This window comes from Haemaphysalis longicornis, unplaced genomic scaffold, assembly GCF_048455015.1.
Source record: "Haemaphysalis longicornis isolate Haplotype H1 unplaced genomic scaffold, Haemaphysalis longicornis Haplotype H1 scaffold_2, whole genome shotgun sequence".
NCBI classification, from domain to species: domain Eukaryota; kingdom Metazoa; phylum Arthropoda; class Arachnida; order Ixodida; family Ixodidae; genus Haemaphysalis; species Haemaphysalis longicornis.
Window position 1 is genome coordinate 239,001,085 of NW_027526295.1, and position 15,314 is coordinate 239,016,398.

The window sequence follows — 15,314 nt, forward strand, 5'->3', positions numbered from 1 at the left end:
GGGCAGAGAATGGAGTCATAGAGAAAGAAATGATGGAGTCATGGATAAAACCATGGATAAAACCAGAGCAAAGCAGCACTGTGACGTGCCTTGGACCGCAGTAGTGTCAAAGAAACCAATAAACACCGTTTCAATCATTTTATGTGCTTATGTATGTGATTATGGCACTCATGTGCCTAAACACTTTGCTCCAAACACAACTTTCAAACTTCTCCATCAAGCAACTGTTGACTCGTTGATATTTTGGGGCAAAATATCGTGCTAGACCGTGCTGAAACGTAAACAAAATGACTAACTTTATCAAATATCTGCTACAGGATGGGAGACTTTCCATCATGTGCTACATATTCTCAACCGAACGATTATGAAAATCTGATAACTATGTTGAATAAACGGCAGCTCCGATCAACTGGGTATTAATAGAGGCGACGTTTCTCCAGGCTACCAAATTTAGAAGTCATGTTCACATGACATCCTCGCAAAGAACATTACAAAGGAAGGTGAGACAACGACAAGCGCTTGCCGTAATCGCAGCTCTATTTGTTGTGTTCTTTGGCGCTATATTTTTCGAGAATTAACATATTCCAATTCGCAAAACTGCCTACCCTACGTTTATGCTGGAGTAGTTTCTGCCAACATTATTAGAACCGTTGGTTTCTGCTACCTGCAGCAACTGACTGCATGGATTGCTGGGCGGCGTTGGCTTTGGAAAGTTGTCTCCACTCTGCGAGCAACAACGGGGGTTCGGGAGGACATGTGCGCTTTTCGGTTTCTGTTGCACATGCTTACATGTGAGATTTAGTGAAACTTCGCGATATTAATGGGGTCCTCTCGCTTCTTTATAACGACGCCGATATTTTACGTCAATTCAGGTATATGCTCAACGCGGTTTATTATTTTGTTATCTTCTGCGCACAGCATTGCACCGCTAACACGGTAAACCCCGCTCTTTCCGACGTGATTCAGGACCGCATCTTGGGCATCACCACACGGTCGTCTTGGCAGATGCACTTCACAGACTTCACAGGTTGTTGGCACCGAAGCAGTCGACAATATTTTCGACTGGAACAGACGAGCACGGGCTAAAGGTATATCAAGATCACTTCGCAAAGCCTTCCAGCTTCCAAAAGGACTGAAACCAAATAACTGCATGAACCGTGCGCCGGTCCGCGCGCCCTTAATTTGTGCACGAATTACATTACAGATCCAGCAGGCAGCATCAAAGGCAAAGCAAGATGAACTAACTTTCTGTAACGGTGTTTCAAGGCAGTTCAAGGTATGCGTGGAGCTCTGAGGTTTCCTCCGAGTTGGCTCGATTCCTAATAGTTATTTGGGCACTTTGGTACTTTCCAGGACCTGTTTGACAACACTGGCATCAGCTACACCGACTACATTCGTACGACACAGGATCGACACAAGAAATGTGTCGAGCACTTTTGGGTGTGTTCAAGCACAGTGACCGGTTTTCCTTCCGCGGAATAAGTGTTGTTGACAGTTGTTGCATTTTATAGAAAACTCTGCAGGAAAAGGGGTGGATTTACACAGGAACCTACAAAGGATGGTATTCCACGCAAGATGAACTGTTTCTGTCTGAATCCGAAGTAAAAGAAGTGAAACATGCTGACGGAACCTTGCAAAAGGTGAGATGCTCCTGCGCAAGCTGCAGATTTTTGGATGAAGCGAAATTGCACTAGCTTAAACTATAAATCATTGTTTAAATTTCAAACAAGAAGATGGAAAGGTTTTAGTTGATTTGTTTCTTTTTTAAGATACGCTTCACAACATTACTTAATGTGGTTTTGATGTGAGCTTAAAAGCTGGCCTGCGGTATTTTCTTACTTACTACCTGGATAAAGGGGTCCCTCAAGGCTCAATCTTGGGACCCCTATTGTTCAATTTGGCAATGTCCCGGGTATCGCACCGGCTTGACACTGAAACCGTGGCCCGCTTCACCATTTATGCAGACATACAGTATCGGCAGAGGCAGCTGACTTTTCTTCCCGGGGAGAATAAATAATCGAACTTAAGCAGCTGCCCACAGTCTAGAGTCATTATTGTCCGAATTGGGGCTTACGCTTGCCCCCGAGAAAACAGCTTTTGTTAGTGTAGGGCTGCAAACCGCCCCCGTCGCTTCCCAGCATTCCAGTGACAATTTCAAACCACGAGATAATGGCCTCAACAGACCCCATTGTGTTGCTAGGACTGTCCATTGGTACGAAAAACAGCGCTAACATGTGACTACAGTGCCTGAAGAAAAAGTGGAAAGGCATCCTTCAAAACACTTGGCATCTCTTTAACAGCAGACGTCAGCCCATATCGTCACAGTGAGCACCCTCACTTACGGGGCACTGGCTTATGGCCTAATAAATTCACACGAAGACCATACAGGTACTATGTTGGGCCACTCTTCGTGTGATCAGTGGCTCCTGGCCACAAGTGGAACTCGACTGCTAACCAGACGGCTCATGCGGCTGCACAGGGGTGTACATTAACTCAAACTCCACTGGTCTCTTCCAAGGAACCGATGCGTTCACCTACACCACTTCTGTCGTTGTGGATTTATCGCTACAAAGTGGATAGACGTAATCAACTAAAAACCTTATTACTACAGGCCTTCCTACAGGCCTTCCTACAGGCCTACAGGCCTAAGTAACCTTCCGCCCTTACCGCATAGTGGCCAGACCTTCATCAAGAAATTTATCACAAACACTGCCTTCACACTAGAAACAATTCGTAAATGGCACACGCCTCACCTTCCTCCCTGATGCCCTTATTGCCACCCAAGCCTCCCAGCCGAATTCCGCCACCTGGTCTGGACATGTCCAACCTTCATTCGCCACCGTACTTTCACCGCCCTGTACCCTCAACCTGACCCAACTTTACTACACACGTCCGTACTCGTGTAAATAGCGATGTATTCGCTAAAGAGTGGCCTAGCACAGCTGGTATGACAGCACCATCGGTGGCTTTCGTGCTGTGATTACTTGGCAATGGACACAGTTAAGACCCCGGCCTACGACCGCCTCTACTAATGGACATCATCCAGATCTTAATGTGAACAAGTGCTGCCGTTACAGGCTTTCATTTCTGTTCATTTCACTCCTTTCTTCCCTTACCCACGCTTGTGACCTCTGATTTTCCAAAAGTTTTTCAATCAATCAATCTTTATGCCGGCTATGGTTAGCACAGCAGTGTAATTTGGGCGAACGTTTTAGACGTTTTGTGTAACAACACAGAAGTGAAAACTGTAAAATGCTGACTTACGGCTAGTGCAAATGCATTGTGTAGGGAGGAGGAGGAGGAGGAGGAAAAAACTATTCGACTGAAGAGCTGGTAGGTGGGTGGGGACCTTAGTCCAGGACTCCGTTGGTCTACCCACCATCTTTGCTCGTTCGGTCAGCCATAGCTACCTATTCGGGTCAGAGCTGGCAAGTTCATTCTCCCACTGCTCGTAGGTAGGGCTGGGAATTGGTTTCAAGCCTGGGTTATTCTGGCACTCTCGGACCATATGATATCGAGTAGCGTGACATTTGGCTCTTTGCAGCATTTCAAAGTTGTCTGATGCTTTTACAAACATGTTGGCACCGTGCCATTGCAAAACTGCTTCCATCGGGTAAGCCATTGCTCAAAATTGTTGAAAAAACTGCAGGCTCAATGATTGTGGCTGTATGTACCTATTTAAGGCTGTCATAACCAACCTGGACCTGCATAGCTAACATTAAGGGTGAGAGCAAACTACTAACCATCATCAGTAGTTGTCATCACCCCTTTATTATACGGGGGGGGGGGGGGGGGAGCAGTACTTACATGGCGGGATTCTGGAGCACCGACATACTGGAGGGTCCAGTGTTCAAGTGCGGGACCTCTGCCTATCTTTGGCAGTTGCTTTTCAAACTGAGCTTACAAGGATGCTCACCTTTTTAATGTGAGGACCAGCTAATTGGCAACTGGAAGGAGTTAACGCAATAATGTAATTGAAACTGTGCACGGCACCCATTGCTGCATTACATTGAATTCTTGGCAGTATACCGCAATATGATGGAAATGCAAATGGGTTGCAAAGGCACGTCAACTTTCATCTCGGAGGCCGTAAACATGTTGATTGGTTAATATGCTGTTTCTGTCTGTAGCAGAACAAGGAGCTGTCGTGTTGTTTGGTTGGAATACATTTGTTTTGGTTCACACATGTGAAGTCAAGAAAAGTCTTGCTGCAGGATGAAGTGTAGCTTGGGCTATTTTGTCTACAAGAGCAGCTCTGCTACAAGTAATGCACACCCCAGAGCCAGTGCTATACCCACTCACTTAGCTCTGGCTTAGATACAATTTTCATGGAATTGTGAAAACATTTGAGGAAATAGGGTGGCTTACTACATCAGTTTATGGCTGTTTTCTGTTGCACTTGTTGTGACTGACTGCTATTAAAAAAAATAAGGCTCCTGCAGGCTCTGTTTACTGATGCAAGTGTGCCTAGAGCATTTCTTATAATGCGTGCCACCGTACCTGCTCTGATGTGACTGTTGAAATTAGGTGAGTGCCGAATCCGGTCATCCAGTGGAATGGATGGAGGAAAAGAACTATGTGTTCCGGCTCTCAGAGTTTCAACAAGACCTGCTCCACTGGCTGCAGTCTTCTGGTAAGTACAAACGTGGCATTCCCTTTAGTGGCATTCCCTCACGCACATTTATGTTACTGAGCTCAATTTGCAGAAGGGGTGGTCAAGCCTACAAAGTTCAAGAAACTTCTCACACATTGGATTGATGCTGGCCTTCAGGATCTCTCGGTTTCCAGGCAGAGCACGCGAGTTCACTGGGGCATCCGGGTTCCTGGAGATGCCTCTCAGACGGTGTGTTGTCTTTCCATGCTCGAGAGCTAGAATGCCACAGCTGATATTGAAACATACTGAGAGGCAATTTCCGTAAAATATTTCAGTTACAGTAATGGTGGGACAGTACTGTGCGGAGCTAAACATGCAGTTATTTGTTAAGGTTCATATTTCCATTGTCGTCTCCTTGCGAGAGACATATTTCGCAGTGAGGGGGAACATTGGTCTTGAGAACCGAAAATCTGCCAAAAATCATTTTTTTTGTATTATTTTCTTTGCAGTCTACACATTTCAAAGAATGTACCCCCAAAATATTACAATTGTATTTTAAGTATTTACAAGGCTGCTGCTCTCTGAAACCCAGTGAGCCTGGTTTCATTATGAATGGTGGTTAAGCGGAACAGAATAACACTATTTTTATTCCCCAGAAGAGAATTTTAATGGAGTTTCTGACTCTGCAACACTGCGGTGCATGAGCATCTACAGGTGGCTTGCGGGGGGCTCTTAACATAAGTTCACTGACTGGTGAAATTTTCTGTGAAACTGCATTTTGGAGCATTTGCGGGGGAGCAAGTATGTATGGCAGTGCATGATATTCTAAACTACAAGTTCCACATTACCATTTGTTTCACAGTGTTTGGCAAAAACGGAATCACTATAAATTTTGTCGCATTTCAGATCTATGTATGGCTGGATGCACTAGTCAACTACCTCACAGTTAGTGGTTACCCTGACCCAAAGCACACATGGCCACCAGATTGCCACGTCATAGGGAAAGACATCCTCAAGTACGTATATGGAAATTTAACAGCTACCTGCATCGCTGCTACTTGGTCAGCCACTCTGACTGTCCTTTTGAAGCCATACTATGCTGGGAGGGACAATAGATGTAGCTTGTGTGGGCAAATCTGCTTGCATTTATGAAATAAGTGGCCCCTCGAGTGGAGACCGCTCTAAACAAATGGCAACTTGCGCCTGCGTGGAAATATATGTGAAGTGTCAGAAACCACCTGTGAAATCTGCGATGGAAGGTTTGACATCCATCTCAATGCAGCCGTACGGCTACAAAGGAAAGCTATACAGCTTTCTCAGAAACTTTGCAGTTGAGGAAAAGTAAGTCCTGGTCCAGGATTCAAACCTGGGACCACCGCTTAACTGGAGCAGTTGCTCTACCAACTGAGCTAACCGGGAGGCTAGCCGTTTGTAGCGCGAGAGTGAATTTATCAACAACTCGAAGTGAAGGACAGGTGTTTGGGGTTTCCCAAGTGAAGGACCTTGGGGATTTCCCTTAAACCTGGTCGATTAACACCTGTGAGATCATTTTTCATTGTCTCAGAACATCAGGATTTGGTTAAGTGCCTAGAACTCCATCTCAAGATGATAGCGAAGGCTTCAAGCTTGTATCTGCACTGTTTCAAGTCCTGTGTTTGCTGCAGCACACTGATGCAAAAGCTGTGTAGTCATTGCGCGTTGCTCGTACCCCCAGGTTTCACGGGATCTACTGGCCTGCGTTCTTAATGGCAGCAGGCTTAGAGCCACCCCGAAGCATCCTCTGCCACTCGCATTGGACCGTCAATGATGAGAAGGTGTGTAGTTTAGCACCCTGCTGACTCTCTCGTCCTTGTTTCCCCTGCTGGTCAATTCGTGCGGAATATACCTGCCTCCCATTTGGGCTCTCCTACAGATGTCCAAAAGCAAAGGGAACATTGTGTGTCCGTACAAGAAGGTGGACAAGTACACGGCCGACGGCATCCGCTACTTCCTGCTCAAGGAGGGCGTGCCACATTCCGACGGCAGTGAGTAGAGGTTTGGGGAGGGCTGACCTTTTTCTCCCTTGTGTGCTCTTGCGTACTCGTGACTAATTCCTACATCTTTAGCTTTTCTTGCTATCCTTGCTGATTATGCGCGTGAAAAGGAAAAAAAAAAAACATGGAACATGTCCAGCAAATTTTTGTAAATATATTATTTACGTTCATGGGCCATAGTTGTATATCTTATAGTGTTTGTTCTTTCAATCAATCAGTTTGATGTAGTGCTACGGAAGCTTCTTTGGTTTTGGTGTTAATATGTCCCTGCGTGTTAATATATCCTAGCCAGGCACATTTGCAGATCAGGCTGCAAAAACCTGTTTCTGCTCAGGCAAAAACCTATACCATCGTGTACACTCAATGCTTGATTTAATTGTAGGGTTTAACGCCCCGACACAACGCAGGCGATAAGGCACGGCGTAGTAGAGGGCCCAGGATTAATTTTGACCACCTGGGAATCTTGAACGCGTGCCGAAATCTCGTACACACGGGCGTTTTTGCTTTTCGCCTCCGTCAGAAAAGTGGCTGCCGCGGCCGGGAATCACACCCGCGTCCTTGTACTTAGCAGCGCAGCGCCTTAGCCACTGAGCCACCGCGGCAGTTTACACTCAATCCTTGCACTATTATCACGTTGCTGTGAACTGAGCACGCTCTGCGTGTGCTGTCACTTCCAGTAGTTGTGGAGCTAAGCTCAAACTGTCTAGTCCTTTTCCAGTGCTGCTACAGAAAGGTAAATTTTCTTCTGTGATTAAATTTTGTTCTGTGATTGTAAACATTTTGCTTCCTGCTAGGGAAGCTACATTTCAAAAGAAGCTACGTGTAGGCAAACATATAAAGTTTCTCAGAAGGGCATGCTGGTGAATAAAGTCAGCAATTATTTAGCAATATTCGTTGGGGTTTTGCCAAAATGGGTGGTGATAATTTGAGCAACACTTAATAATTAACAAATGTTCCTTCAAAAGCAAGCTTCTTGCATGGGTGTTGCTTTTAATTTTCTAAATTGGCAAAATGCTTGCATATTTTTAGCCGGCTGTCTAGGTGGCTGTCATATTTCTAGGTGGCTGTCGTGCTTCTGTGCATTAGGACGTAACTTGATCTCAGCTTTGGCACTATTTTTCTGATGGAGGCAAAAAAATCGAAGCGCTCTTGTGTTAAAATTTTGGCAGACATTAGAGAACATGAGGAAGTCTAAATTAATTCGTAGCCCTCCTTTAGAACACACCTCGTAGCCCAAGTTTAGCTTTAGCGCAAACTCCCGTAATTTGGTGGGTTTTTTATTTTTTGTTTACCTTTCAGTTGCACCTGCTGTAATTGCAGCATAGTAATTAGTAATTACGAAGTATTCACACAATTCAGAAAGAGCCATGCTTTTTAATAGGCCGTTACACGCTGGGCTGTACTAGGTTCGCGGCATTTGACGAGCATTCTGAGGAGAGTTAATGCATCATATTGACTCTTTTCCCAGATTTCAACAACACAAAAGTTCAGCGCCTGCTGAATGCGGAACTGGCGGACACTTTGGGAAACCTGCTGAGCAGGTGTACGGCTCCACTCGTGAACAAGCAGCAGATCTTCCCCGGATACGACCACAGGGCATTCGAGACCTTCCCCGCAGGACAGAGGGTCCTTGACCAACTTGCTGGCCTCTCAGGTGTGTGTCATCCCATATACAGGGTGGTGCGACGATAACTGGAACACTCACGAAATTTTTCCTGAGCAATCCACCACTCTGTTTGCGCTCTAATTTTAGACGAAGGTCGCATTTTGTGGTCTATTTTGTTTGACACTGGGAACGACGACGGTGCTTACCTGTTTATTCTGAAAATAAATAAAAACCATTTCCGCCTATTTGAAAATGGCTGCCGATTTGGACGTGCGAACCAGCGCAAGCTAATCTTGGAATGGCAGCGCCACTTGGGGTGTGCAGAGCGAAACGCACGTTTGGGATTCACGGTAGGAAGGAGCCAAATGGTGTCTTAGACGATCAGAAGATCTTATTCGTCCCTAGTTTACGATGATTACAAATACTTGCATGACAGCTGATACCAATCATAATAAAATATTCCCATGGTTCATCATTGCCAATAAATGTTGGATTTGTTTCCTCACCTGCTTGCACATTTTCTGATCATCTGCGGGACCATTTGGCTCCTTCCTACCGTGAATCCGAAACGTGTGTTTCGCTCTGCATACCCCAGGTGGCACCGTCGTTCCGGATCAACTTGCGCTGGCTCGCATGTCCAAATCGGCCACCATTTTCCCATAGGCGAAAATCGTTTTTATTTATTTTCAGAATAAACAGGTGAGTACTATCGTCATTCCCAGTGTCAAACAAAATAGACCGCACTCTTTTATGACGCACTCGAGAGTATGACGCACTCTCGAACAAAGTCAGGGGACCAAACAGGTCGTTGTCTCACTGAATTTGCAAGCTGCTCGATCACGCAGTCCTCTAAGCAAAACTGTGCTGTGCCCACCTTCTGTAGGCACTTTATGGAATGGGTTCTTCTGAAAGCCACGTAGTGTCTTCCTCAGACGTTCGTTTTCTCGCTGTAGCCTTCTCGAAGCATCACACTTTCTACAAAGTTGAACCCTTAAGCGAGTGATTTGTTGCACATCTGCAGGATTACGTGGTACCATGTCTTCACTAGTCTGTGATGCTGTTTCTGTTCTCTGAGCAGGTGGGCAGTTTTTGTCTATCGCACCTTGAGTGTTTGCCTGTAGGTCCCCAGCTGGGCAAGAATACGGCAAGCTGTCAGTAAAAACCACACGAGGGCGCTTTGGTGAGCTTGAACGGTTTTCGTTGGCATGGTTCTTCACTTTCAAGTTCTTTTCTTTGTGGCCATTTGCCAAGGACGGAGCATACTCAGTCTGCTGTCATTCCAACTTGCGTCGCTTTGGTGGTAGTTATGACTGCATGTATCTAGGGTATGCAGGGAAAACACTTGGAATGGCACTTGGCTTCAGGCGCCGAAGTTTTGTGGACCCTGAGGAGTAATCACACTCCTGGAAGTGCAGGCTTCAGGCCACACTGCTACTGGACTTGTCATTTGGTGCAAAACCCCTCCTCCATATAGTGTTTAACCACGCCTGCCGCTGCTCTCATCGGAAGGAAACTCATGGAAGCTGATTCTAAGCTTCTTCTTTTTATCTGACTTGCAGTATGGCACACAGCAATAAGACATTTTGTTGGAAAAAAAAAAGTGTAAAAGTCAAGCGATCGTTTATGCCAAGATTGTGGCAAAAAAAAGATTCCATATTTTGCACCAATGCCAGTTGGCGTTGCATTGAATCCTTTAATTAAAGTCGGATGCGGCGCTTTAAGGAATGCTATTCAAGATAGGTGACAAGTGAAGCTTTTTCTCACCCCATTGCTGTCATTTTTCTAGGTCACATAGACTCATTGCTCGCAGGCTGGAGTGCCGAATGCTTAACAATATTGCACGCCATTTCAGCAGTGTAACATTCAGGCCAGCCTTTAGAGCTTCTTACACGTGCGAGTTCTTCAAATGAATTACAATGCGCAGCAAATAGCTGCATGCCGCAAACAACGAATATAAAAAAATCTTGTCGTAAATTAAAAAAAGCATGTGCAAAACCATATACGTAATCAATAGGCCGCATAACACGGGTTCCGTGAACAAGGCTTCAAACACGAAATATACAAAGGTTCAATTTCTAAAAATAACTGGCAAAAATCAAACACGGCACCTATATAAAAATGCAATCACTGCGCTCGATTGCTGTCCATAAGCCACCCTATGCGGAAATAAAAATATAACAGCTGTCGTAGCAGGCAAGCACCCGATAATTCGGTTGCCGTAAAGGTTTTGTCCCCAAATGTCTCCGCACCGAAATTTCCTGCACCAATCACAGCGCAACAGTCACAGTGTAATTAACTTTTCACTGCACAGTGACATACCTGGGTTTCAGTGCTGTTCCTCGAAGCTCCTTAGACAAGCGGACTTCATGACCTGGTCGTTTGTTGGTCAGCTCAAGAAAAATAAAGCTGCAACAGTTCTGCGTGATCCCAGCAGCGAAGACACGCAGCAACAAAGGCTCTGCAAAGCCGTCCAGGGGAGCCGGTGCAAGCTTCCCAACCATCGGCTAACACTGCCATCTCGCGGCGTGTTCCAGCGTTAGCCAAATTACATGTTTTTGCTGGAGGCCGCACCAAATGGGACGGCCGGAGCAACGGCACGCCGCCGGATGCCGATTGCGGAGGCCGTGCCCAGCACATATGACATCATTGCAGATGTCACGAAAATACGATTTGGCAGGAGAATCGAAATTTTAGCTTAAATTTATTGATTTGTCAGTGAATAAAGCATTGTTTGCTTCTGGACAAGCACTAAGGGCACCACAAAGCACGAAATTATTCAAAAAAAAAAAATTTTTTTTTTTTTTTTTGCAAAAATTTTTTTTGCATGGCCCCCCTGTAAAGTGTAAATTTTCTTAATTAAAAAATTTTGAGTTATCTTTGTGGCTCGTTCTCTCTTAGTATAGCGTTTCCTGTGTTAGTGCAAACAAACTAACATTCTTTTCCGAGACAGATCAACGGTAGTTTATTGGAAAGTAGTGTCACAGCACAAACGTTGACACAGACTATGAAAGAACATGCTTGTCCTGTGTTCTCGCTTAATATTCGTCAACTTCTACGCCATAATGTGTTGCACAGAGGTAGGGTGTCACGACTGCATACTTACCGGTGTACTGAATGCTATGGGGACCGACCCCCTGCCCCACTCTTCCTTTAGATCTCTCACTGCTCATTCATCACTTCCCTTCCTGTTTCCCCTCTGCAGACAAGGTGAAGGCGCGCTACCTGGAGGGCAACTTCTACCAGGGCATCGATGAGGTGATGTCCATGCTGAGGCTGACCAATGCGCTCGTCCAGGATGCCAAGCCCTGGGAGTTGGCCAAGCAAGAAACCGCCGAGCGCCAGCTGCACGCCGTGCTCCATGTTGCGCTCGAAGTCTTGCGTGTGTCGGCAATGGTGCTGCAGCCAGTCATCCCCATCCTGTCTTCAAGAATCCTTGACAAGCTTCAGGTGCCCGAAGCGGAGCGTGCCTGGGTGGATGCTGAGACACCGGCCCTTGACCCCAGACCCCTGACCACGGACAAAACACACGTCTTCTCCAGGCTGAAGCTCCAATCGGCCGTGGCATGACCCGCATCCCGTGGGGAAAGCAGATTTTGAGCTTTTATTTGTTTAGAAAGTGTCTGTTTTTTGCTTGTCGATGCTTTCAAAGCAGGCGCAGGAAGTAGGAGAATTGACACCAGAAGCGGGTCGTATGTCCAGTGTGTGTAGCTTAAAACAGATTCCTTTTAACGGTGCACAGAGTCGGAATTTGGCCTCTGGGGTTCTCTGTTGTGACATATTTCATGGGTTTTGTACAGTGCGGAAATAGTCGAAGGGAAATAAAAGCTGATAGTTATGCATCATCAAAACTGGCTTTTGCGTGTTTTCCTAGGATGCATGATCCAGTTAAAGGAAAGTTTGTAGTGCTTGAACCATGGTATCTGCCAACCTCAAAAATGTGCAACCTTTGGAGAATTTTGAGAGTTGAAAAATTTGTGGGCAATACATGTTCATTAATTTTTTTGAACAAGTTAAGGATAAATGGTGACGGAAGATTCGATTGAAGGGATTTAATGTCCATTCATGGACCCATGGGTGCTAGGACAACCAGTATGCACTTGTCTTCATTCTTGCATGAGCAATAGGTATAAACAGTTGTTACTCCACTCCTTTTAGTCCTGAGATGCACCACATTTTCTCACATAATTAAGGCTGCCTTCTTAAATTGGGAGTGCATTCTGATTCAAGAGGATGGCGCGTGCCTTGCGCCAAAACAAAAACTATTGATGTAGGAATGTGATTTGTGCAAGGCCATGCGTTTTATCTCATTCTGTTTGACGCAGCACGATAAGAGCTTTCGTTTGCATAGGCACGCACACAACTAGCAAAAGTGGAACGATTGCAATGATGGCTGGTGACGACGCATGCTTCACCGCGCTGCATGGAGTGCAGTGAAGGTGCATTTATAGGCAAAGTTAGCGCATTACCCGCATCCCATGTTCGATACCAATCCCCGCAAAACCGCGCCGCCTCACGGAGGCCAGAAAACTGTGACGGGTGACTCCGAGCGTTAGCCCTGGAGGGAGCTCGCCACCGCGCCACGTTGTGGATGACAGCTCTCTACTGCTCCCTGTGCAATGCGAGCGGCATTGAACATCATCTCACTGTTGCATCACATTTTACGACGCCGCTTGGAAGCACTTTTAGCGCAATAGTGCCTTTGGAGCATGACGGTGCAGGAAAAGCGGATTGTCGCAATGTGGCCTAAATGCGCAGCACCTCCACTCCTGTACGTTAAGTAGAGTTTCCTTTTCAGGCCGATAAGTTAGCGAAAGGGCGCCCTTTCAACATACCTAACTTTGGTTCTCGTTAAGGCGCCAAAAAGTGTCGGAAGGCAAAAGTTGTACTTAAGTTAGGTGTGTGAATACGGGGGCAGCCACCAATCGCTCAACAAGTTTCGGTAACGTCATAGAGAAACCGCCGAAAAGTGGCTGGGGAGTCGCCACTGATTCACATGTTTTCATCAGTATCTCCGTTACTTGTTCAAAGTTTGTGCTAAACTTGGCATCATTGGAATCTGGACAAAGCAATCTTTTTTTTAATGAACCAAACTTTTTTATTGCCTTCATGACCCCTTTGAGGCTACTGTCGCTACCAACTTTGTGGAGGCAAATTTACATTTAAGAGAAACAAACACTTTCGTTTTTTGTTGCGTGCAGAATGCGAAGAACATTTGTCCAATTTTCAGCAGTGTCTTCATTTGAGGAAACCCTAATGCACTGCTGTGAGTCAGTCATGTCTCAGTGGACCCCAGCGACCAATGCCTATGGCCAATACAGCTTATTTGGCAATTGACGAGTCTGGTGATTGACAATTGGTTTGTCAATTGCCAAACTTGTGTGAATGCCAATTACAGACTCGTGGGCATATGAGCTCACGATGTTCCTCGAAAATGTTGTCTGCAGTGTGGCCCTACACCGGGCAAGAATGATTTTTTTCGTTGCAGAACGTACGTTGAACCTCTCAACCAAATCATGTGATCTTCCCTGGGATCCTCAGTCGCATGAGTTGTTCGTTTGGGGAAGTGGTAAAGAAGACCTAGTCACCTACAGAAGTATCGTAGAGGGTAATGGTATACGTAGAGGTGTGTGAATATTCGACCCTTCGCATACTTCGTGAATAGTGTTTGCTGTTTTATTCATTTCACATTGTAGTTTTACCATTCGAACTGTTTTAATATTCGAAATTTACAAAAAAAATTCACAGCATATCCACGGGGTGAATGATGATGAGTGGGCGAAGCTCCTGAGGGGAAATCATCGGTAAAACCGTGACTCTTCAGTGGAAGTTCGCCCACTACATCTGTGTCCGAACGTAAAGTCTAGAAAGTCTCGCTTAAACCGCACGTCGGCACCTTGGGGCTGAGCTCGCCTGATGCGTTTTGCAGACGCCTCACGAGCTCTCACTGCATCGGGGTCTGCCTGCCGATACGCGCGCTTTCTCGCTGCTTCCCGTTCTCTGACGTTTTGGAGATCCTCTTCGCACCGCAGCCGTGCCGCTTCGCGTACGGCAAGGTCCTCGCGCCGTTGCCGTGACGCTTGGGCCTCTCGTTCTCGAACGCTGGGATCTTGGCGGCGGCGTCGCGCAGCCAGACGACACGCTTCGGCCTCCCGCTCTCGTACGGCAGGATCTTGGCGGCGGCCGCCTTGCGCACTCGCCGCTCTGCAGCCTTATCCATCGGGCGACTCCGAGCGCGCGCCAACAGCGAACGGATTTTATTACAACGCTCCCCGCCATCTAGTAAACAATCCAAGAACTAAACTAGAGGTAGCCACGCCATCTAGTAAACAATCCAAGAACTAAACTAGAGGTGGCTACATACATACGTCGAGGATGGACAGACCCACGCCTTAAGGAGCTTTGCCCCTAATAATAGTGAATAAAAGTTGGCTCTGCCGCACGACAGGAAAACTTTTCAAGCTCAAGCTTTACCACTCGGCATGCCCCTTTGAGTTGGCCTTTTTGCACAGCACGAAAGTTGGGCAACAAAAGCGTTACAAGGGTGTTGGCCCCGTGTTCACGAACCTAACTTAAGTAGAACTTCTGCCTTCCGACACTTTTCTACGTCTCTACGCGTTTCAAGAACCAGAGCTATGTTGAAGGGCGCCCTTTCGCTAACTTATCGGCCCGAAAAGGAAGCTCTACTTACAGGAGAGGAAGTGCTGCACCATTTGCGCACACACTACGCCAATCCACTTTTCCTGCGCCGTCATACTCCAAAGCCACTACTGCGCTAAAACTGCTCCCAAGCGGCGTCGTAAAACGTGATGCAACAGTGAGATGATGTTCAATGCCAGTCGCGCTTAACAGCAGTAGAGACTCATTCGTTGAGCTGTCATCCACAGCGTGGCGCAGTGACGAACTCCCTCAAGGACTAACACTCGGGGTCACTCGTCACAATTTTTTGGCCTCCGTGAGGCGGCGTGGTTTCGCGGGGCTTGGTGTCGAACATTGGGATGCGGGTAATGCGCTAGCTTTGCCTAGGAATGCAGCTTCACCGCACTCCGTGCAGCGCGGTGAAGCATGCGTCGTCGCCAGCCGT

The 15,314-nt window shown here is 46.5% G+C and overlaps 1 protein-coding gene across 1 annotated transcript; it reads left to right on the forward strand.

The window, feature by feature from the left end:
• The first annotated feature begins 704 nt into the window (after nt 1-704).
• On the forward strand, nt 705-12,081 carry Metrs-m (Methionyl-tRNA synthetase, mitochondrial). Its single transcript, XM_077699871.1, has 12 exons — nt 705-872; nt 967-1,088; nt 1,205-1,276; nt 1,354-1,440; nt 1,512-1,640; nt 4,528-4,633; nt 4,707-4,843; nt 5,501-5,610; nt 6,309-6,408; nt 6,507-6,618; nt 8,096-8,281; nt 11,436-12,081. The coding sequence occupies exons 1-12, from the start codon at nt 821-823 to the stop codon at nt 11,798-11,800; spliced, it is 1,578 nt and encodes a 525-aa protein (XP_077555997.1). The 5' UTR covers nt 705-820; the 3' UTR covers nt 11,801-12,081.
• Nucleotides 12,082-15,314: the final 3,233 nt, after the last annotated feature.

Coding starts and splice junctions, on each gene's coding strand:
- Metrs-m (XM_077699871.1), top strand. CDS start 821: ATGGGGTCCTCTCGCTTCTTTATAACGACGCCGATATTTTACGTCAAT. Junction 1,441..1,511: donor AATGTGTCGAGCACTTTTGG/GTGTGTTCAAGC, acceptor TGCATTTTATAG/AAAACTCTGCAGGAAAAGGG. Junction 4,634..4,706: donor CCACTGGCTGCAGTCTTCTG/GTAAGTACAAAC, acceptor CTCAATTTGCAG/AAGGGGTGGTCAAGCCTACA.